General features: G+C 37.4%; 7 protein-coding genes across 7 annotated transcripts in view; 3 read left to right on the plus strand and 4 right to left on the minus strand.

The window, feature by feature from the left end:
• The window catches only part of LOC141302108 (uncharacterized), a 98174-nt gene extending 89049 nt beyond the window's left edge, over window positions 1–9125 (plus strand). The window contains exon 3 of the mRNA XM_073832300.1: window positions 8744–9125. Coding sequence (XP_073688401.1) covers window positions 8744–9125 — 382 coding nt within the window. The remainder of the gene's footprint in view (window positions 1–8743) is intronic.
• LOC141302107 (uncharacterized) overlaps window positions 1–16244 on the minus strand; it is a 57517-nt gene extending 41273 nt beyond the window's left edge. Inside the window, 1 exon segment of the mRNA XM_073832299.1 lies at window positions 15872–16244. Coding sequence (XP_073688400.1) covers window positions 15872–16244 — 373 coding nt within the window.
• Window positions 5755–6853, minus strand: LOC141302119 (histone H2B-like). Its single transcript, XM_073832311.1, has one exon. It carries the CDS (start codon window positions 6851–6853, stop codon window positions 6479–6481), a length of 375 nt encoding a protein of 124 aa, XP_073688412.1. The 3' UTR covers window positions 5755–6478.
• On the minus strand, window positions 10230–11856 carry LOC141302117 (histone H2B 1/2). The gene has a single exon (XM_073832309.1). The coding sequence runs from the start codon at window positions 11816–11818 to the stop codon at window positions 11444–11446; it is 375 nt and encodes a 124-aa protein (XP_073688410.1). The 5' UTR covers window positions 11819–11856; the 3' UTR covers window positions 10230–11443.
• On the minus strand, window positions 14924–15334 carry LOC141302115 (histone H3-like). Its single transcript, XM_073832308.1, has one exon. The coding sequence runs from the start codon at window positions 15332–15334 to the stop codon at window positions 14924–14926; it is 411 nt and encodes a 136-aa protein (XP_073688409.1).
• A 4225-nt stretch (window positions 16245–20469) lies between the features above and the next one.
• LOC141302113 (histone H3-like) lies at window positions 20470–20880 on the plus strand. The gene has a single exon (XM_073832306.1). It carries the CDS (start codon window positions 20470–20472, stop codon window positions 20878–20880), a length of 411 nt encoding a protein of 136 aa, XP_073688407.1.
• An 822-nt stretch (window positions 20881–21702) lies between these two features.
• Window positions 21703–22014, plus strand: LOC141301488 (histone H4). The gene has a single exon (XM_073831687.1). It carries the CDS (start codon window positions 21703–21705, stop codon window positions 22012–22014), a length of 312 nt encoding a protein of 103 aa, XP_073687788.1.
• Window positions 22015–24377: the final 2363 nt, after the last annotated feature.

A 24377-nucleotide genomic window follows, 5' to 3' on the forward strand; every position in this document is an offset into this window, starting at 1 on the left:
AGTGATCTCGTTTAGCAGGTCATTATATATGCAGATTTTGAATATCAGTGATGACCATTTAATTTGTTAATGTTGTTATTCAGAGAGTGTGTGATTCATTGTTACCGTCTTAAGCAGAACACAATCTATTATTACCTTGTTAGTGTTATTGTTTCTCTTGATTTGCATTCCAGATAGATTGTCTACAGCAAATCAGGTCCTTATTTGGTAATTTTATATGTTTATGTTTTTCTCTCTAAATTGAGATTGAGTTCTCAATTCTCAGTTACCAAAATTAATTAATAGTTAACTCATTTCACATTGCACTCTAAAAGGAGATTTTATAATTTATAAAAATCATTCAGGTAGCACTTTAAAAGAAGTTTGTCAGTTGTTAAAATAATTCATATTATTCGGGCTTACTACAGTACAGTAAGACAAGGTTATTACCATGGCAGACATTTGACTCTTGAATCGAGGGGGGGAAATACAAATCTTTTTCAGCTGTAAGCATTAAACAATGCCCTACCGAATTGCAAAGCTTCAAAGCAGTCAATAAGAGCGCTGCATTTTAGCCCGGGCCGATGGGCCCAACTTTTTTACACTCCTAGGGCTGGGCTTCGGGCCAAATTTTCATGTTATAGTTCAGACACGGGCCGGGCATCGGGCCTATTTAGGCCTCTCCTTATTTTTATATTTTAGACATCCATCAATTATGGTGAAGAAAAAAATGCCGCGCTGGTGGAAACAACACGAGACTTCACTTTCGAGACCGGCTCTGATGGCGATTAGTGTCCTTCCACGCAGCTGAAAGAGATCTGTGTTCAAGCACACGCAATAGGCCTTCATGCAAAGCGGCTTTAGCTTCCACTCTCTGCACAAATATTCTAATCATGCACATTAATCTAGGTTTAACGTTTAAACTAACATTGTTTATATATGAACTGTTTTATATCTATAGATTTTATTTTAGGCAAGTCAAGATAATTTGAGAAGGCAGATTGATCAAACAAACTATGACCAGTCTTCTGCTGGGCACTGTTTGTTAAAAAACAAACAAACAAACAAACTTATATTTAACAAACAAAAAAGGCTTCAAGAAGCCAGAAGGAAACTTGCAGGAATCATGAGTGACGACGAATTGGTAATTTTATTTAAAACAATAAACAGAAAACCGGAAGGATGACAACACTATGTAACATTAAGATTGGATAAGGGGATTGAGGAACAAAGGACTAAAAATATACTGAAAAAGGGGAGTGGCAACATAACAGGATAACAAGGGGAAGTACAAATACGGGCAAGATTAAACCAGCTTACACTGAACAAAAGTGGGAGACAAAGGAACAAGCAAATAACTGGAAACACAGGGGGAAGCACAATAGGAAAAACAGAACAAAACAGACCACAATATCAGTATTGTGGTCTGTTTTGTTCTGTTTTTCCTAGTGTGGTAACTTTCCTAGTGTGGTAACTATCACTTTGCCATTTCATACAAAATCAATACAAAATTCTGAATGGATTATATACCCTGGAAAGTGCAAAGTGCGCTCCCTTTATTATCACTAAATGCGTCACTAATCTTAGATCTCACAAAGTTCTGTTATAATCAATAAAGCTGTCTAAACTACACAATGAATCTTTCATTTACATTGCGTCTGCACTTAAAGTAAAGTCAATCTTTTTAGCTTGGAATGCTACACAACGAATTGTAAAAAAAAAAAATAAGTTGAACAAACGATTCAGTTACTTGCTCATAAATGCTTCACTTATTTCATTCCTGAATGAATCAGCGTTTTTTGAACAAATCTCTTTTTAAGTCTCTTGTCTCTCAGGTGTTACATTGTAATTGATACAATCTTTATTTGAAGCGTCGTCACTTTGATGATTGCTGAAAAAAGTTATTTAAAAGGCCATGTTCACACAGCAGCAGAATGCGGTTGTCAATACCGTATTGGACTCCTTAATATGGTTGTGTTCACACACAGTACGGTTATTTACGGGTGTGACATCCACATTCTATAACCGAACTCACACCCAAAAATTTTCAAGACTAGACAAGTTGTCTGTCATATCATATAGTGCAAGAGAGCTGCTCTGCTGCACAAATGTGCTTCTAACGTGTGCTGCATGCTTTTTGTGGTTTTATTTGTTTTATTTTATAATAACATATTTTTTGTAAGTCACTTTGGATAAAAGCATCTGCTAAATGTTTAAAATAAATAAATAATTACATAAAATAACCATAGACAACCTTTACAAAGTAAAAACAGAATGATTCTGCAATTCTGCAACAATTCTACAAACACACAAAACATATTTTAATTAATATTGCACAAAGCTTTGAACATTTATATTTATCTACAGTCAGACTAAAAGTAAGACTAAAAGTAGCTTCAGAGAATTGCCAAAGTTCAGGATACTGCGTCCACGCTTTCTTCAGATGCTGGAAAATAAATTTTAGTAAAATTAAAATTCAATAATTTGTATATACAAAGTACTCACTAGAAGCAGCAGAATAATCATGGTTTGATGAAGGCACTGTATAACAATAAGTTGCAGAATTATTAATGGAAATGAAATACATGATTTAAATGAAATCATATTAGAAATTAGAAATTAAAATATAATTTGTATTCAAGCATTATTTATATACATAGACATATCAAATACGGAATCGTCCCGTATTTGAGAATGAAATAGCGCGTCCTGTTTTGAATCAATACGGGACGGGTTTTGCCTCCTTTCCTGCTTTTGATTGGTACTTGATGTCATCGTTAGTTTGATTGGTCTTTTTAACTGTCCATTGAGGAGGGCGGGTCTTTTAAGCAGAGTCTGCCAAGTCTAACCGTGTCTACCGCAACAATACGCCTTATTCAGCCAGCCGCCATTTTGAATCGAAAACGAGGCTGTGAGGGATAGCAGTCCAGCAGCGCCCACTGTGGCGTATTGTTGCGTACCGGTATGTAGATTGTATAACCGTAAAATAATACGTCATTTCACATTTTTCCACAGGACAAAGAACTCCAGAAAACGTGGATTGTTCGACAGGACATATAACCTAACTTTCAGGTAACAATATTGCATTTATTTAAGAAAATGACTGTGGAAAGACTGCTAATTTCTAATGTGAGCATGTTTATCTTCCTTTAAACGCTTATACAGAGTTTTTCAAATGATGTTATATAGATTAAAATGCTTAATGGTTTGTGTTAAGAGTCTGCAGCTAGGTCATAAGCGTCTTCCCGACCTTTATTATGAAATTACGATAAACATGATGTTTTCCTTGTCTAAAGCAAAACAGAAACAAAAAATAATGTTCTGAATATCATTTTGCGATTTTAAAAGGGGTTGACCCCAAACTCTACACGGCAAACTAATAAATAAATGTTATCTTTTGATCGCTTTGCATAAAAATAAACTTTCTACCCACTGTTTTTTGTATGACTTAACATGTTCTCTGAAAGAGGCTTACGATCTAACTGCAGGCTCTTAACACAAACTATTAAGCATGTTAATTTTTAAAACATCATAAAAATAATATCTTTTTCATATACGATCGCAAGGTTTTCTTTTCGTGAGGTATTTGAGTCCAGGTAAACACAGACGGAGCTGAACCCTCCTTAAGCTTCCTAATTCCAGTCAGTGTTTTTGAAAAACAATCCTGAGTAAAATGTTAGGAGCACACTCTTGTGTTCTTTGTAATCTATACAAAATGTAGATATTTAGTTTAGTTGTTGTAGTAAAACATAACATTTTAGCTCTGCGTAAACTTTTAAAGAAAGATAAACATGCTCACATTATAAATGAGCAATTAGCCAACCGGCTAGTTTCCACAGTCATTTTCTTAAATAAATGCAATGTTGTTACCTGAAAGTTAGGTCCTATGTCCCGTCGAACTTTAATAATACACATTTTCTGAAGTTCTTTGTCCTGTGGAAATTAGTGAAATTATATTTTCTCTTTATTTTTATGACTAAACAATCTACGTCCCGGTACGCAACAATATGCCACAGTGGGCGCTGCTGGACTGCTATCCCTCACAGCCTCGTTTTCGATTCAAAATGGCGGCGGGCTGAATAAGGCGTATTACAGTCTGTCTACACTGGACGCGACAAAGTGACCGTTGCAAATCATTTAAACTTTGTGTGAGCATGTCATAAATAGAATGCAACCACAGATTACAGTCGGGGATTTGCCGTGTCGCGCCGCGCTGCCCCGCATCCAGTGTCGACAACATAATAGGTTCTATTGTATTTTGTCGCGTCGCGCCACGCCGCGCCGCTCGCGTCCGGTGGCAGATGCTTCTCCAGGTAACCGCCCGCGTCTTAAAGTTTTCTGAGCTTAAACACAAGAAAGAATCCTTTGCAGTTTTGTGCACAAAACCTAAAACAAACCACTCAGAGACCTTAATAACAGATTCAAGTGTCAACCTTAAAAGTCAATAGTGATATTCAGCAACATGAGCAACAAATGTGATGTCAGCATGTAACTAACTAACCTAACTTTTTTCACATGACTGTATATGTAATTTCATCTTGTTAATATAATAATTGAAAATAAACATGGACCATAGGTGGGAAGAAACTGTGATGATACCCTTTGAAATGTTTATGACAGAAAAATCACGAAAAAATAAAATAAAAATCCTTTAGCGCTCAATGAATGCCTTTGTTATTGTTCCATCTTCTGTCAGCTCACTTTCTGATTGGATATTGTTTTGTTTCACGTGATAATCTGCGCGTTGACCTCGGGGTTCCCCCACACATCAGGATTTACAATTCGCGATCGTGGCGCCTCCGACATTCTTCCAAGCGGATTCAGATTCAGATTCACTCTTAACACACCTTACACCACAGGAAAATCTCATAAGATATTCTTTAGAACCACCAAGATAATCGGACATTACCTAGGATTGTCGGAAGGGGAAAAAATTGGCCCAAAATCAGCCCGATTGTCTTGTGGTGTGTACCCAGCTTTAGTCAAGCCAGGACCCATTGCTGGAACTCAGCGGGATTTTATATGTTCCCCATGAGCATAGTAATGCAATGTCGAATGAACAAATCGAAAGGGAACGTCTCCGGTTACTCACGTAACCTCCATTCCCTGAGATGAGGGAACGAGACATTGCACTTACTGCCATGTCACCTAGCTCAGAACTGAATGCAGAATTGAATTGCTTCATTAATTCTGAATGGATGGCGCACAAGCGCTGCCTTATATAGAGTATAAGATATACTATATAGAGTATAATATATCTTATATAGAGTGGGAAGCCCCTCGATGGCGCTTGAACGCCATTTGCCAGTTTCACTGGTGTGATTCAATAAGGCTTTAGTAGTGCTCTGAACATGCTGGACCTATAAAACCAAATGAGACTGGATTAAATCATTTTTACATATATATTTTTTTAATGTAATTTTTGGATGTGTCTGTTAATTTTGTTTGTGTGTTTGATTTTGTCATTGTGTTTTCAATTTAGATATGAATTTAGCTCTTTTGTTTTATTTTTATTCCCTTTCTGTTTTAAATGTTAGCTGTTTGTTTACAATTTATTGATTGTAATAAGTTAAGAAATTATTAAACCAACTCTTGCTGCTTGAAAGTCTGTAAACACCAGAATTTTTGAACACTTCAGAAAAGTTGAAAAAGAGAATTGAATCAAACAAATGAGACAAAAACGTATACTTTGTCACTTGTTTATTCTAGAAAATGATCTAATATTGCATATCTGTGAGTGGCAAATGTATGTGAATCTCTAGTGGAATCTACAATTTATCTCTCCAGTACTGCTTTGAAAGGTTTTTAATTTTGTGGATTTTACATATAGGTGCATTAAATACAGTAGTTAGCAACTAAAAACATATACAGTACATTTTTTAAAACCCTTTTATTAAGCAGAAAACATTCTCTGAGATTAAAGATTTATTTGATTGTAGTGCTGCCCATTTGGCCAGGACACTCCTGTGAGTTTTATCACAAATTTACAAAACAAAAAGAACTTCTACAAATAATTACGTACCATTGAGTCATCTTCCATTTGCCAAATTAACATTAAAATGATCCAAAGACAGCAAATGTATTTTTGATTAAAAATTCCAGTCAGATGGAGCTTGCATGCACAAACTCTGTTCAAACTGAACTGGGTAAGAAGACTTTTAACTTTAATTCTAGTGACCTTAGTGATGAACGGAGCTCTAATCTTTCTAGCATTGTTTGTGATTTTACTCCATAACTCAAGAGATATATATATGAACTGCAGTTATATTTGGTAATATGTATTGTTAGCTAAGAAGTACAAAAAGTAATAAAACACTCCTGTGAAATAATTGAAATGTTTAAAGCATGATTATGTAAAACTAAACTTTGACTATATACTGGTTTAATTAAAACAGAACTCACATTGTTATACTTTAAACGCTATAGGAACTCTTTACGTGACAAAATGGGTGGCTCTTAAAAGAGCCTTTGTGGTAAGTCAAAGCTTCCCAAACAAGCTTTACTTGGAGCTGGTGTACTTGGTCACGGCCTTTGTGCCCTCAGACACGGCGTGTTTGGCCAGTTCACCGGGCAGCAGCAGACGCACAGCGGTCTGGATCTCTCTAGATGTGATGGTAGAGCGCTTGTTATAGTGAGCCAGACGAGATGATTCACCGGCGATACGCTCGAAGATGTCATTGACGAAAGAGTTCATGATCCCCATCGCCTTAGAAGAGATACCAGTATCAGGATGAACCTGCTTCATCACTTTGTAGATGTAGATAGCATAGCTCTCCTTCCTGGTCCTCTTGCGCTTCTTTCCTCCTTTGCCGGCGGTCTTAGTGACGGCCTTCTTGGAGCCTTTCTTGGGCGCGGATTTTGCTGGTTCAGGCATGATGATGTACTCAATGTGAGTAATTAAAACGCACGGGACAAACGCATTTATTGACTCACCTATGCTAATTTTCAAAGAGATCTGGAACCTTCTGATAGACCAAAACCATAAACTCGTATGTGATTGGACAACTCGGAGAATCGAGGGCCAATCACAGGCGATTAGTTGATGGCCCCATCCACCGCTTCATGTTTGAATGACATCAGCAGATATGAGGAAGTTTCCTTTGTTTCAATTCCCGCTCTTTTTGTTCGTTGTTATACAAGAAAATAAATAGGTCTCAAAAAGCAGTGTCTATTTTTTTAAACCCCTTATAAATGCACTGAAAAAAATTGAGAATAATGTTTAGACACTTTTCCCTTTATCCTGCCAGTTTTACTACTGCTTTAAAACACCATTACCATCTGATTGCTTTTTCTTTTCATGCTATAAAAAACGCTAAACAAATGAAAACGTCATTTAAGATAAACATTAACATGTGTCTCATAACATTGCACGAACTTCAATTTCAAAAATCAGTTTTGATTTTAAATTATTCGAACACTTATATTCTGGGTGCAATACACACAGCAACAATACACTAGTCTCACTTTTTTTAAGAATGATTACGTCACAAAAGTTGTTCGTTTTCACCTAAAACATAACAGATCACTTCAATTTTGGCTCTTAATATGATAGTGTGGGTGGCTCTTAAAAGAGCCTTGGGTTTGCAGCTTATTTTCCTAATTTAATGCGATTAACCTCCAAAGCCGTACAGGGTACGTCCCTGTCGTTTCAGAGCGTATACGACGTCCATGGCGGTGACGGTCTTTCTCTTGGCGTGCTCGGTGTAGGTGACAGCATCGCGGATCACGTTCTCCAAAAACACTTTCAACACACCGCGGGTCTCCTCGTAGATCAGACCGGAGATACGCTTAACACCGCCACGGCGAGCGAGACGACGGATGGCAGGTTTAGTGATGCCTTGGATATTATCACGCAGAACTTTACGGTGACGCTTAGCGCCTCCTTTTCCAAGTCCTTTACCGCCTTTGCCTCTTCCAGACATTATCAAAGTTGCTTAAGTTTAGATTCACAAAAACTAAACTAAATCTGTAGCGCGAAAGTGGAGCTTTACAGCTGCTCAGAGGACCGAGTTGAAACATGTAAAGGCGGTGCTGTGCAACGTCACAATGATGTCATTCCAGCAGACTGGAGTAGAGCCTGCTTCATCATAGTTCTGCTGAATCTAGGAAGTTATTAAAGCTGCGGTTACGCTTTTCTTAGCGTCACAGTCCACAACTCTGACCTCAAATCGTATTTTTTTTCTATTTTCTATAATTTACGTTGTCTGTCAATATGTTTCTAAAAAGATCCAGCTTTCCTTGTTCAAAACCTTTGAAAGTTGCAGTAACAACATATTGGTCTGTCATTTCAAAGACTTTGGTTTGACTGGCTATTTTCAAATTAAAAGAAAACGAAACGTAAATATCAAATAAAAATCTTATCTCAGTTTCATTGGTGTATGCAGTGTTGACTGTATACTACTAAACACATTCACCTTTATATACGCTCATTTTATATATATATATATATATAATATATTTTTTTTATTTTTTTTTTTAAATTGTGTAAGTATCTTCAGAAGCTAAGTTTAATCTAATAGTAATATAAAACAAACCAATTAATAAATTTCTTCACATGAAAAATTAATTACAATGCAGCAATGAGAGGGAAGAAAAAGAGGGGTTTGAAATTTGGAGGGAAGTGCAGTGATTGGTTTTCAGCTGTGATCGACTCTAACCAATAGACGCGGATCACGCTCTTTTAAAGGCTGATTGTCAAGCAACAGCGGTATTGTATATCTGCATTCTTCTGTGGAAACAACAACTTTAAAACTGTCAAAATGAGCGGAAGAGGCAAAACCGGTGGTAAAGCCAGAGCAAAGGCTAAGACCCGCTCCTCCAGGGCTGGACTTCAGTTTCCCGTTGGCCGTGTTCACAGGCTTCTCCGTAAAGGCAACTATGCCGAGCGCGTCGGTGCTGGTGCTCCGGTTTATTTGGCCGCTGTGCTCGAGTATCTCACTGCTGAGATCTTGGAGTTGGCTGGAAACGCCGCAAGAGACAACAAGAAGACCCGTATCATCCCCCGTCATCTGCAGCTGGCGGTGCGTAACGACGAGGAGCTGAACAAACTTATGGGCAAAGTGACCATCGCTCAGGGCGGTGTGCTGCCCAACATCCAGGCTGTGCTGCTGCCTAAGAAAACTGAGAAGCCCGCCAAGGGCAAGTAATGCGTTGTAGTTTGATTAATTATATATTGTAAAGGCTCTTTTAAGAGCCACCCACTTTGTCTTTAAAGAGCGAATATCTTTATTTTTCAAGTTAACTGATTTGTTTGCATTTTATTCTCTTCAAATATGTTTGCACTTTTGGGATAGCCAAGTGTAATGCAATTATTTTTTTTTTTTTTTTTTTTTTTTTTTTGTACTAGAAGTAATTTACTTTAGATTATGACTTCAATTTTGTGTGTGGTTCAGGTAAACCCTGTTATGGGGATAAAATATTCCCACAAAGATGGCGATACCTGAAGTCCTTGTAGGAGATTTTATTTATTTTTTTCTTTCAATGTGAAATAGTTTAGCAATTTGTGAACACCGCAGGATACAAGGGACAAGAATTGATCAGAGAGATTATACAAAGGGAGATAGATGGCATCAAGTACAGCCTTTTACATTACGCCATGCAATACTTTATATAGAGACATTGCTATGAACATTACTCGCCATTCACCTGAAAAGTTAAGTTACAGTATAGTTTCAGTCATATTTCATTCCGCATTGACAGTAAAAACTTGTAGCATAAAACTTTGTCAATGTCATACCTTCATCATTTTGATACAGTAACACACTATAAATACTTCTACAAACATGGATTTTATGTGAGTTTTGCAAGCTAGGTAATGTAAGCATATTTTCTAGCATGACAATTATTGCCTGTATTACTGTAATTATTTTAGCAACAAAGGTGATTTGAAACTTATCGTGCATTGATTGATCTTAAATGAACGGATTAAGTACTAAATTAAAAGAAAGTCACAATGTTGGGTTTCAGTGATTAGATCAAATGTTCTCAATATAAATTACAATAAGCTTATATTTTCATCCACTCAATCATTGTTTCAAAACGTGTAATTGTAATGAAAGCATGAGTTCACGGGTTTTGAAAGAATGAATAGTGGTGTTACAGGTTTCAGTTTGGATTTACATATCCAATATATAAGTTACACCTTTTAGTACCAAAGCAAATAAAAAAAAATAACATATTTTAACAGTTGTTTTCATATATTTCATGTCTCCAGCCAATGTTTATATTTTTTATTAGGTCAGATGCAAGTGTTTTTTTTTTTATGGATTTGGTCTGCCTTTACTGCATTAGATGTTAATAATTTAATATGATAACATGAAATGATATTCCCTGTTTTTCCTTTCTTTCATGAGAATATCAAATTCATATGTAAGAAAGTCCATCTATTCATCCAGCCTATAAACCCATTCTATTATTTAGATTTGCAGTTAAATTTCTGCAATATTTGATAACTTAATGCATCTTTGAATAAAACATTAAAACTTTGCATCATGTTTGGTCATCCTGAACTTTAATCCAAGGCCTTATGTGTTTTCACTGGAGATTCACAGATCGAATACACCAACATAATCATCTGTGATGCTGGAAAACAAGCCATGTAAAAACAATTAACATAAAAGTAGCTAGTTTCAGCAGAACTGTTATGAAGCAGGCCTCCACTCCAGTCTGCTGGTATTACATCGTGACGTTGAATGGCACTGCACCACCTTCACGTTTCAATTTTGCATGATTTAAATTCACAGTGCCACATGTATACCTGAGGAGACCTTTTACCATGTGAATGTATCCAGATGACAACAAAGGCATTTGGCAGAAGAGGAGCTCTGGTGTGGCAGCTGCATCCCAATGTGCATACTATCCAATTATTTGAGATATTATTAATTTTCAATACTATTTAGGACAGACAGGCTTACATTAGGCCTGCTCTTTTAATTCCCCATAGTGCAATATATACAGTAATCAACATTTGAAGTGGATTAAAACCTTTCATCAAAGTTGTCCTAAAACCAAAACAATACCTGTTCTTGTCTTTTCGATGCACTTCAAATGTTGACTACTGTATATTCCCTCCAGAGTAACAAGGGAATGAGTAGAAATTTATAACTCTGTACCATGGATAAACCTTAGAAAACATTTCACACTAAAGTCATATTATTCATTTATTTACAGATTATAACTATACTACATGACTAAAACTTCTGCAAACTGACCCAACTCACCCTTGCCAATCAGACTGCAACTCAGAACTATTAGAAAACTGTCAAACTTGAGAACGAACACTATCTTTCTTTGCTAGAATCACAGAAAATACCCCTTGCAAAATGTTAACTTCTAACTGCGTTTTAGTGTTAATACTGCATTCATTTAGAAAGCAATTAAAACGGTTAAAGAGATACACAAGCCCTTTCAACGAGAAGATGGGTGGCTCTTAAAAGAGCCTGTGGGTCAGAGTTTGATCGTAGCTCTACTTGGAGCTGGTGTACTTGGTCACGGCCTTCGTGCCCTCAGACACGGCGTGTTTGGCCAGTTCACCGGGCAGCAGCAGACGCACAGCGGTCTGGATCTCTCTAGATGTGATGGTAGAGCGCTTGTTATAGTGAGCCAGACGAGATGATTCACCGGCGATGCGCTCGAAGATGTCGTTGACGAAAGAGTTCATGATCCCCATCGCCTTAGAAGAAATACCAGTATCAGGATGAACCTGCTTCAGAACTTTGTAGACATAGATAGCATAGCTCTCCTTCCTGGTCCTCTTGCGCTTCTTTCCTCCTTTACCGGCGGTCTTAGTGACGGCCTTCTTGGAGCCTTTCTTAGGTGCGGCTTTCGCTGGTTCAGGCATGATAATACTGTCGAGTCAGTTAATGATAAAAATGTAACGAACAGACGCATTTATTGACTAGCCTATGCTAATTTTCAAAGAGATTTGGAACCTTCTAATTGCGTGTTTTCATAGACCAAACCCATAAACTCGTATGTGATTGGACAACACAAGTACCACGAGCTGAATGAGGGCCAATCACAGGCGATGAATTGATGGCCCCACGCTCCATGTTTGAACGACATCAGCCGCTATGAAGAAGTTTCCTGTTTCAATTCCCGCTCTTTTTGTTAGTTGGTTTAATACAAGAAAGCAAATGTATCTCAGATATTATATAGCGGATTTTAAAACCTTTATAGACAGAAGGAGAGCTATAAGGTTTATGTATTCATTGCTGAATTGTACATAAGACAGGGAACATCCAACAACATAACGCACATCCATCATAAATAATACCAAAGACTAAAGGACTTTGATAATACCCACAACATAACGAGGTGGAAAAAAACGCAAACAAGGAGCAAGAATCAATAGAAAAAGAACAAAAAGACAACACATAAAACACATTAAAATAATACATATTTTGAGATAGAGAGGGGCACTCTCTACTTAGAACTCTGAAACTTTTTTACAAACTCAGTAAGAGTTACAGTAAAATACAGAAATACAGTAAAAAAGGATTACATTTGCATGTATGAATATGATATTTACCCAACAATAAAGCAAAGTTGACAACATCTGTAAAAAAAGGATTAAAATCACACTTAAAAAAAGATATCTTGCAAAACAAATGAAGAAATCATTTGCATTTTTACTGATATCAAACCAGAATTTAGAAGTATCTTTACAGTAAAAGAATAAGTGATCAAGTGTTACAAGAAAAGAAGAACAATAACCTCAAAATTAAAACGTTTCTGTATAAAATCGCGAACAGCGTAAATCCCCAGTAATAATACGTTTAAACTCTTTATAAATTTGTTATTACACTTATTATCGAGGAGGTCTGCATTACTTATTTTTAAAGGAAGAGAAACCACAAGCCTAGATAAACGGATCAGAAAACTACTTGAGTATTTTTAACAAACCACTGGGTATAACACTTTAAGTTTAATTCTAAGTTCATATTTATTGCTTAAATCATAAGATAAACACCCGTTTGCATCTAATCATTTTAAAACAAAGACTTCCTGTTTATAACTAAATCTTTGACATCTGTACTTTTTTTCTTCTGTCCTGCCAATTTCACCTCTGCTCTAACTTAAATACCATTGCCATCTGATTGTTTTCTCTTTATTTTGTAAATCACTTCAATTTAAAGAAAAAACCACAACAGAAAAAATAAAAAAACTCTTACTCTATACGCCTTGTAAGAGAATTAGTATTTGGCTCAAAAACACTGGAACACTTATCGTGTGCAACAGACAATGCACTAGTTATACTTTTTAAAAAAGTTTCACATAACTTTTGTTAGTTCCCAAAGCACAAAACAGTAACATTCCTTCAAACTTGGACTCTTTATGTGACAGCGTGGGTGGCTCTTAAAAGAGCCGTTGGGTTTGCGGTTTCGCCTTTAGACTTTAAATGTTTAACCTCCAAAGCCGTACAGAGTGCGTCCCTGTCGTTTCAGAGCGTACACGACGTCCATGGCGGTGACGGTCTTTCTCTTGGCGTGCTCGGTGTAGGTAACGGCATCTCGGATCACGTTCTCCAAAAACACCTTCAGCACACCGCGGGTCTCCTCGTAGATCAATCCGGAGATACGCTTGACACCGCCACGACGAGCGAGACGACGGATGGCGGGTTTAGTGATTCCCTGGATGTTGTCGCGCAAAACTTTACGGTGACGCTTAGCGCCTCCTTTTCCAAGTCCTTTACCGCCTTTGCCTCTTCCAGACATGTCTTGACTGTTTCTTGTGAACAACGAGTACGAATGTGAGGTCAGTACCTTAGGGAGGCCCTTTACATTTGCTTATAGGACCTAACGGAAACCAAACTCGCGTCACATGGCGCGCAGCCCCTCCCCCGCTAGTTAGAGCAGGGACAAAAAACAAACCTTGATATAAACGCCTGTCATGTGTTTCGTATTAAAATAAGTGTAAAAGATTAATGTCAACAGAAAATGTATAATAACTTTAATGTCATCATCATCATCATGGTTGTCTTGAGCCGGGCTCCACTATTTTTGTTACAGAAACGCACCCTAAAGTAAACGGAAAGCTACAGATGTCATACCAAACAAATCAGTGGTTCTCAATACCCCTGTAAATAGACACGTTTCTAACGAAATTACCTTCAATTACACATTACACTTTAAAGCTAGAGGCATTTATGGGTCATTCTACAGAAATGCCCACTTTTGGTATTGTAAGATGTTCTAAAATGTATTTATTTTTCTAACATTTAATCTTAGACGACACTGTTTGACTTTATGAATACATAAATATACATTACAGCTATGAAATAATGTCTTGATTTATTTTACGTGTCAGTTACAGAAACAATGAAAATGCAAGAAATGAGACAGTTTTATCTAACGTGACAGAAAAAAACACACGTAAATCACAGTGACACAAAGAATCACCAGTGACATACATACATACCTGATACACTGATCTTTACAGTTGTAACCCATAAGGTAACACTAGTGATTTTTTCATGAATAATTCGTTTTATGAAATGGCTGCTGTAAGGTATCAAACCACACCTCTCACTAAATTTAGTTCAATCAATTTGTATTTTAGTTTTTTTTTTATATACAATTCCCTAAAGTGTCACACCAGTGACCAACTAAAAGCTTCATATGAAATCATGCAGTAAACAAAAAAATCTGATAACTGGAAAGGGACAGTGAACGTAACACGGGTCTGTTTTTGACCTCAATAAAGCACGTTCCCTCAGCAGATGGCTGTGAGAAGTTTTGTGACATTACAAAACTGATGTATGAATGGTAACACCTGTTAAGTTTCGCCTGTGTGCGTATCTTTTGTAGTAATAGGAAACTAAAAATAATTCACCGAATAACACCGAAACCCACACAAAGTTTTAAGAAAGATTGGAAATTCTCTCGTTCAGTGCGATTTTTGGTGGCTCTTAAAAGAGCCTTTGGGGTTTAATGAAGAGGCGGGTTTAAGCGCGTTCTCCACGAATGCGGCGAGCCAGCTGAATATCTTTGGGCATGATGGTCACTCTCTTGGCGTGGATGGCGCACAAGTTGGTGTCTTCAAACAGACCGACCAAATAAGCCTCGCTGGACTCCTGCAGAGCCATAACAGCGGAGCTCTGGAAGCGCAGATCAGTCTTGAAATCCTGAGCGATTTCTCGAACCAGACGCTGGAAAGGCAGTTTGCGGATCAGCAATTCAGTTGATTTCTGGTAACGGCGGATCTCTCGTAGAGCCACGGTTCCAGGCCTGTAACGATGGGGCTTCTTGACCCCACCGGTGGCTGGGGCGCTCTTACGGGCGGCTTTAGTAGCCAGCTGTTTTCGGGGAGCTTTACCACCGGTAGATTTACGAGCGGTCTGCTTGGTTCTTGCCATCTCTGCAGTATACTTCTTCTTCCGTCCTGAATACGTAGAAAATGCCGTTCCATGTTAAGCGTCTGCTTTTAAAGCATCACTCAGCCAAGAGCTTATGGCGTCATAAAAGAGCAGAGGTTTGTGATTGGCTGATGTGTGACGTCTGCGCATGACTTCAAGCCAATGATTGCGCAGCTTCTATTTTCAAACGGGGGTGTTTGAGTTTACCGCTCAAAATGCTTTGCTCCGTTTTTTACTTATGCATGAAACACCATCTACACTCTTTACAGTTTATGTAGTAATCGTTTTTATATGTTATAAAATATTTATTCTCTAGCTTAAATTGTCAGGTAAAACCATATCCAATATAACTGCGATTCCCCCACACAACCTTTGTAATTCATTTGGTTGATAGCTATCTTCCTTAAAAGTACAGTATGTCATCATAGCTTATAAAATTAAAGAAAAGAAAGCCGCTCTCTCATTGATAAGATGGGTGGCTCTTAAAAGAGCCTTTGGGTTTCAGAAACAGACTAGAATCCAATTATTTGGCTTTGCCGGGTTTTTCGGTCTTCTTGGGCAACAGTACAGCCTGGATATTGGGCAACACACCGCCCTGAGCGATGGTCACTTTGCCCATAAGTTTGTTCAACTCCTCATCATTGCGCACTGCTAACTGCAAATGACGGGGGATGATACGGGTCTTCTTGTTGTCCCTTGCAGCGTTTCCAGCCAACTCCAAGATCTCAGCGGTAAGATACTCGAGCACGGCCGCCAAATAAACGGGAGCTCCAGCACCGACGCGCTCGGCATAGTTGCCTTTGCGGAGAAGCCTGTGAACACGGCCAACAGGAAACTGCAGCCCTGCCCTGGATGAGCGTGTCTTAGCCTTTGCTCTGGCTTTACCGCCGGTTTTGCCTCTGCCACTCATTGTCGGATGTGAAAATATCTACGCAGACAAAACAGAAATAATAAAGCCGTAAGCGCCGCTGTACTGTTTTTAAACGATCGTGCCAGTCGCCCATTGGTTTAGAGCCTTGTAAGATTTTAAACCAATCACTGAACTTCCCTCCAACACTCACCGCCAAAGCCACACCTCCACAGCTGGCATTCGGGTTTCTGCTGCATATTAGGTCAAACAACACTTGACATTTCAACCCCCATCACAACTTTTATGTTTTCTAAGAAAGAAAAATGGCAATGTAAAAAAAAAAAAAAGCATTCATATTATTTTTTTTTTTTACGTAATCACATTTAGATCGTTGATCCAACTAAAGCTGTTCATATTTATAAACGTGAATAACTTCCTGTAGTTTCTAGTTTCACAGTCAACATGTAAAACATTGTGAGTGGAGGTAAACTCAGATACACTCTTACGATAAATTACTTCTACTAGGAGTCAAACTAATTTTTTAAAGTGCAAAACGACAGTGCCTGATGACAAAAACGTTGGCCTGAAGGACAGCCGGACACAACCATGCCATTTCCGGACAGCTGACATTTGTACATGCCTATGCACAGGCTGTTCAACTTAAGTGCTGAAATCAGCACGTGCTGTATGGATTTTTGAATGTGCAAAACGGCAGTGCCTGATGACAGAAATGGAGGCCTAACCCCATGTAAACCCGCACCCACCCTCCACCTAAGCTTGAGGATTCCTCGCAAACACAAACAGCACATGTGCTGCATAAGAAAAAAATATATATATTGTGAGGGAAATGTTTTGCTCTTTGTTTAGTTAGTGGGTGGCTCTGAAAAGAGCCATTGTGGAATAAATCGGTAGATTTTTTTATTTCTTCTTGGGCGCTGTCTTTTTAGGCTTGGCAGCTTTAGGTTTTGCCACTTTAGGTTTGGCAGTCTTGGCCTTTTTGGGGCTCTTTGCTGCTTTTTTTGGCGCTGCTGGCTTCTTTGCCTTTTTTGGGCTCTTCGCCGCCTTCTTAGCGGCTGCAGCGGCAGGTTTCTTGACCTTCTTGGGTGATTTCTCAGAGAGTGAAGGAAGAGAGCTAAGAAAAGTAAGTCAGGAGTCAATGAATATATTAGATTTGAGGGTGAAGGAGGTATTAAGAAGTTTGATCCGATTAAGCTGACAAATATCATAAGAGGACAGGTTGGAGAAATGCAAGAGTGTTAAGAGAGGATAATCTATTAATAGAATGTAAAAATAAAGTGAAAATAGACAAAGCAAAGAAAATGGCAAACATTGGGAAAGTCAAAATCGCTAAGGTAGTGAGAGTTAGTGAAAAGAAGCAGTGAAAAGGCTGAGGAAAGGCAATAAAAGAGGAAAAGCAAAATAAGGAGGGAATAAATAGATAGCAAAGGGTGATGAATGGAATTCAGGATAAGAACAAGTTTTGGATCGAAATAAAGAAGCTGGTGACGTTTGTAGCATGGGTGATAAATGCAACATAAAATCAAATCAAAAATAGAAAGAATTCAGATTATTGTTAAAGCTGAGCATCACTTGAACATGATATGTCTAAAATGGGAAGAGATAAATGAAGAGTTGAGAATGCAGGCTAGTGAAGAGATGGTATGTGGCGGCTGTTAAAAAGTGTTAATATTACAGTGGAATGCAAGAAGCTTGGTTGCTAATGGACAGAACTTTATACAGTTTAAGGAAAAACATACATATGCATGTATTTATTCAGGAGACCTGGCTAAGATCAAGATTAGATTTATATTATATGGTTATGTTGCAATAAGGCAGGATAAGAAAGAGGGGGAGTAGGAGGATGAGCTACCTTTATGAAGCAGGGGACATCTTATAAATGAATTGAGGTTGGAAGAGAACAGGAATATGTAGTAGTGAAAGTGTGGGCAAAAATTAAATAAGTAATTATAAAGCATTATAATCCATGTAAGAGGTTAGAGTTTAGGAACTATAGAAAGTGATCATTATCCAATCTGGTGTAAGATACATATAGAAGTTTAATTGGACACAGCAAAGGTGGGCGGGAAGTGGCATTTTTAAAAGGCTACTTAGAAGAAATTTCAGGAAATAAGTAATGTATACTTTAATCTGATAGAGAATGTAGATAATATAGAAGAATTAGATGGCAGAATTGAACAGGGGATAAGACTGGCAGCAACAGAATCCACCCAGGAGTAATAGAAAAGTAAAAAAAGAAAGCAATGCCTTGGTGAGATGATACATGTAAAGATGTAAAGAAGCATTAAGGGACAGGAATAGGGCGTTTAAACTTATCAAGAGATTCAATATTTTTTTTTTATATTTAATTGAGTATAAGAAAGCACAAGCAGTAGTGAGGCGGACAATAAGGAGGGCAAAAAGAACATTTTGGGAGGAGTATTGTAATACAATTGGTAATAAAACATCGATAGGAGAAGTATGGAAGATGATTAAGAGGATGAAAGGGGAAAACAAGGACTGGAGTTACCCGATGTTGGTTAAGGGAAGTGAGACGGCAATAACAAGTAAAGAGAAAGTTGTTTTCAAATGTTATATAAACAGAAAAGATAAATAGCTCTAATAATGTGTTTAAAAAAGAAAGACAAGGTAGGGGAAAAAACAAAATTGGAATATGCAGATGTATTATGTAGGAAAGATAATTATGATGAACTGATGGATGCTTAATATGGGAGAGTTAAAGAGAAACCTGGCGAAAGTCAGAAACAGCTCCAGGTAAAGATGAAGTATGCTATTGCATGATAAATCACTAAAGTGAAGAAAGTCTTGAAAAATTGTTATGATTATACAATGAAGTATATGGGAAGAAGGTCGTATACCTGGAAGTTGGAAATAAGCAATAATTATACCAATAAAAAAGCCAGGTAAAGATGATAGCAAGCCAGGAAATTATAGATCTATATAGCTCTGACTTCACACATTTGTAAAATAATGGAGCGTATGACAAATGAGAGATTAACACACTTCTTGGAGAGTACACTGTAAAACGTTTTTTACCAGTTTCAACTTAAAAACGTAAGTTCAGCAGCTGCCTTAAAATTTTAAGCTAAGTCAACTTAAAACTACTATTAACTTCAACTCACGACAATAAAATTAGTTAAAATGACATACTTTGTTGAGTTGAAATTACTTGTACTTTAAAGTTGATTTAACTGAAAATTTGAATGCAGCTGCTTAACTTAAGTTTTTAAGTTGAAACTGGTGAAAACTTTTTACAGTGTACTTTCCTTGTTGTAGAAACTTTTGTAACAGTAAATCAAAGTGGATTTAGAAAAGGAAGTGGCACAAGTGGCACTGTTCGGGAGGCAGACACACTCTGTCAGTTTAAATCTAGATTAAAGACACATCTCTTTAACCTGGCTTACACATAAAACATTAACACATTCCTATAATTCAAATCCGTTAAAGGATTGTTAGGCTGCATTAATTAGGTCAACCGGAACCAAAAACACCTCCCATAACATCTGATGCACTCGTTGCATCGTAAAAAGAATGGCATCTACGCTAATATTAGTCTGTTTCATTCTTATTCCGAGGTCACTGTAGCCACCAGACCCAGCCTGTATCCGGATCAGATGGTCACTGCAGTCCCCCGGATCCAGTCCGTACCCAGCTTAGATCATGGATCACCACCTGGAGATGACTTCAATAGCCTTGGATGTCAACCAGATGAGCTCCAGAGACGGATCATCACTAAAGACCTCACCAAAGGCTCTTTTAAGAGCCACCCATCTTATCTATGAGAGAGCGGCTTTAATTTACTTTATTTCATACGTGATGACATACTATACTTAAGGAAGAGCGTTATCAACTAAATTAATTGCAACAATTGAGTGTGGGCAATCGCAATTACAGTCAACAGCTGGATATTGTTTTACCCAACCATTAAAGCCAGACAATACAAATTTAATGTATAAATTAAACAATATAATTATGAAATCTGTAAAGAGTGTGTTAATGTAGAGGGTGTTTGATGTGTAAAGTAATAAACGGAGCGAAGCATTTTGAGCGGGAAACAAAAACAGCCCTGAAAACAGCTTCTGAAAACAGAAGCTGCGCAGTCATTGGCTAGCAGTCATGCGCAGACGTCACAAATCAGCCAATCACAAGCCTCTGCACCTTTATGACGCCATAAGCTCTTGGCAGTATGATGCTTTAAAAAACAGACGAGTAACATGATGCAGCATTTTCAACCTACTCAGGACGGAAGAAGAAGTTCTTTGCAAAGATGGCAAGAACCAAGCAGACCGCTCGTAAATCCACCGGTGGCAAAGCTCCACGAAAACAGCTCGCTACTAAAGCCGCCCGTAAGAGCGCCCCAGCCACCGGTGGCGTTAAGAAGCCTCATCGTTACAGGCCTGGAACCGTGGCTCTGCGGGAGATCCGTCGTTATCAGAAGTCCACTGAGCTGCTGATCCGCAAACTGCCTTTCCAGCGTCTGGTTCGAGAAATCGCTCAGGATTTCAAGACTGATCTGCGCTTCCAGAGCTCCGCTGTTATGGCTCTGCAGGAGTCCAGCGAGGCTTACTTGGTCGGTCTGTTTGAGGACACCAATTTGTGCGCCATCCACGCCAAGAGAGTGACCATCATGCCCAAAGATATTCAGCTGGCTCGCCGCATTCGTGGAGAACGCGCTTAAACCCGACGCTGCATTAAACTCCAAAGGCTCTTTTAAGAGCCACCAAATTCACACTGAACGAGAGAATTTACACTTTTTCTTAAACTTTTTGTTTAGATCTTTGTGTTACTCGGTCATCAATTTTAGTTAATTTTTCGCATGATCTCATATGAAGCCTTTAGCTGATTACTGGTATGATCTACTTTATCGTTAGGGAGTTGAACAAAAAAAAAAAATGTATATAATACAAATATATTAAATTTGTGGTTTGATGCCTTACAGCAGCCTTTTTTTAAAAACGCATTTAATTTCACTGTTGTTACCTTCCTTATGGGTAACAACAGTAAAGATCAGTGTCTCAGGTCTTATGTCACAAGTGATATTTACTAGTCACATTAAATAAGACGGTCTCGATATTTCTTGCATTTTCATTATTTTTCTGTAACTCTGATATGTGCTCAAAAAATCGAGAAATATTTCATAGCTGTCATGTATATGTATTTATAAAGTCAAAACGTAATCTAACAATGTGGTCTAAGTTTAAATGTTAGAAAAGTCAAAGTCAAACGCATACATGTAAATATTATGTTGATATGATCTTATAATTTTTTTTGTTAAATTAATCCTTTACACGAATTTTAATACGAAACACAGGACAGACATGTTAATATCAAGGTTTGGGGTTAAACCACATTTTTTTTCCTGCTTTAACTGGTGGGGGAGGGGTGCGCGCCATATGACGTGAGATTGGTTTCAGTTAGGTCCTGTAAGCAAATGTAAAGGGTCTCCCTGAAATTTTTTATCACACATTCTTATTTCTTGTATACAAGAAGCAGTCAAGGCATGTCTGGAAGAGGCAAAGGCGGTAAAGGACTAGGAAAAGGAGGCGCTAAACGTCACCGTAAAGTTTTGCGCGATAATATCCAGGGAATCACCAAACCTGCCATCCGTCGTCTTGCTCGCCGTGGCGGTGTCAAGCGTATCTCCGGTCTGATCTATGAGGAGACCCGCGGTGTTTTGAAAGTGTTCCTCGAGAACGTGATCCGAGATGCCGTTACTTACACTGAGCACGCCAAGAGAAAGACCGTCACCGCCATGGACGTCGTGTACGCTCTGAAACGACAGGGACGCACTCTGTACGGCTTTGGAGGTTAAACCTCTGAAAACGAGTTGAAACTGTAAACCCAACGGCTCTTTTAAGAGCCACCCACGTTGTCACATAAAGAGTCGAAGTTGAAGTAATGTTGCCGTTTACAATGCTATACCAGCTGGTTTAAGAACAATGGTCCGTTAACTAGGCCTGTAGTTTATTTATTTTCTTTTCTAAGGTGTGTAATCAAGATGTTTTCAATAATACATGTAATAAACTTATTTATAATGAGTTTAAACATATAACTGAGGGTTACCATTACTACTCGGCACATGTTGAAATCTCAGTAAGAAATAAAGCTTTTACCTTTTATCTTACATATCCAGTTACTCCAAAGGTTAATAAGACACATAACGTTATTAGGTTTAGGATTCACCCATTACCCTGTTTTATAGAAACAATTTAATTTTGAGTCGGATCCAAGTGGATCCATATTGTTTTTCTTTTCCCAAAACACTTGATCACCTACTAATCTATTATTTTACTGTGAAGATACTCTTTTACTGATAAGATTTTTTTTTCAGATGTCAACTTTGTTTTATTGTTGGGCAAATATATTTATACATGCAAATGCAAAAAATGTAAGCCCTCTATTATATTTCTTTGTGAGTTTGTAAGAACGTTTCAGTTTTAAGTATTAAACAAATAAATAAATAGAAAATCTGAAACTCTTGCCTCTCTATCTCATATATTGTTTTATTTTAATGTATTATTTTTATTTGTTCTCTTTTTGTTCTTTTTCTATTGATTCTTGCTCAATGGGTCTATAAATGTAAAAAAAATACGCTATAATATACGAGACCCATTTAATTGAATAAAACAACCAACAAAAAGAGCGGGAATTGAAACAAAGGAAACGTCTTCATATCTGCTGGAGTAGTTCAAAAATGAAGCGGTGGGTGGGGCCATCAATTCATCGCCTGTGATTGGCCCTCGTTCCGCTCGTGATTCTTGGAGTTGTCCAATCACATACGAGTTTATGGGTTTGGTCTATTAAAACCATAGACTGTAAAGATTAAAACACGCAATTTCTTGAGACACCCCTCGCTGCAGACTGTAGCGCGGTGACGTCAGGTACCTACGTCACGTTTGTGTTTACCGCGCATGCGCAAAGTGACGTATGGTCTGCCTGTGTAATTTGCATAGCGTGGTGACGTTAGACGTTTTCGCGTTGTGTGTGACATAATGCGTCATTAAAACGCATGCGCATACTTAACATAATACTCTTATAAAATGTAAAAGTAGCCTATTAAAAGAGCCAAGGTGAAACAAAAGAAGGGGAAAAAACTGTAATATGTACAAATCGATGATTTTAACCATGTCTTTAGTTTATTTTGTAATATTTGTGTAGTATTATATACAAGGTATTAAGATTGTTGCACTTTATTTCACTGTGTATATTTTAACATTACTCTGCACCTTATATGTTTCTTATTTTATCCTTTCCTCTGTCATGATTCGTGTTTATTTAGTATAATTATGGACATTTTTCTGTTGCTTTGGCAATTCTGCCTGTGGAATATTTAAGCCAATAAAGTAGTATTGAGTTAAATTGACTACATACAGTATATTTTCAGTGTCTGCATCCCATTTTATGCATGGTGCCTCCAAAAAACCAAACTGATAACAGTGATCTTTTTTTTTATGACAAAAACATAAAAACTTGAGGGTGAGACACCTCACCCAAAGTTTCACCAAAATGAATTAGTTCTTCTATAGCTTTCTTATTCTAGGACTACGAAATAGTATTTAAATAAATTCTAAAAAAAAAAAGTGGTTTGTTGTTAGGAAACTTGCATTTATATACAATTTACAAAGAAAATAAATTAAATTTATAACAAAACAAGCATTCCTTTTAGTTGAGTCAGAATCATAATCAAAATTAGTTCTTTAAAAATAATAGGTACATCTCTCTGGATATTATTCTTTATAAATAAACCAATATTTTCCCAGAGTTGTATAGTATACTGACACGTGCAAAATAAATGAAAAACAGTATTAAATTGACAAAATGAACATTTTAACATGTAGTGAGTACTGTAAAAAGTATTTGAGTGTCTATTTGTCTGTCTGTCTCCTGTCTTTTTTTTTTTCATTAAATTTTTTTTAATGATATACTGTATTGCCCTCAACTGTAAAACATTCAAATAAAAAAAAAAAAAAAAAAAATCTTCAAACTTTTATGCTATGCTTTCTCAAGCCAAGCTAACATAAATTTTGACTTGACAAACTTTTTTAAATTAAGCTTATTGTTAATGTTGTTTATGAATTAAATCGCTTTGGTAATTTACAGACAAAGCAAATAACACTCTTTTCCTAACACCATCCTATAATACATTTTAAAATACATTTTAAAATATTTTCCTTG

This window comes from Garra rufa, chromosome 25 (assembly GCF_049309525.1).
Source record: "Garra rufa chromosome 25, GarRuf1.0, whole genome shotgun sequence".
Taxonomy (NCBI): Eukaryota; Metazoa; Chordata; class Actinopteri; order Cypriniformes; family Cyprinidae; genus Garra; species Garra rufa.

Bases quoted from the DNA above. Each gene is read 5' to 3' on its own strand.
- LOC141302119 (XM_073832311.1), bottom strand. From the start codon at position 6,853: ATGCCTGAACCAGCAAAATCCGCGCCCAAGAAAGGCTCCAAGAAGGCC.
- LOC141302117 (XM_073832309.1), bottom strand. From the start codon at position 11,818: ATGCCTGAACCAGCGAAAGCCGCACCTAAGAAAGGCTCCAAGAAGGCC.
- LOC141302115 (XM_073832308.1), bottom strand. From the start codon at position 15,334: ATGGCAAGAACCAAGCAGACCGCTCGTAAATCTACCGGTGGTAAAGCT.
- LOC141302113 (XM_073832306.1), top strand. From the start codon at position 20,470: ATGGCAAGAACCAAGCAGACCGCTCGTAAATCCACCGGTGGCAAAGCT.
- LOC141301488 (XM_073831687.1), top strand. From the start codon at position 21,703: ATGTCTGGAAGAGGCAAAGGCGGTAAAGGACTAGGAAAAGGAGGCGCT.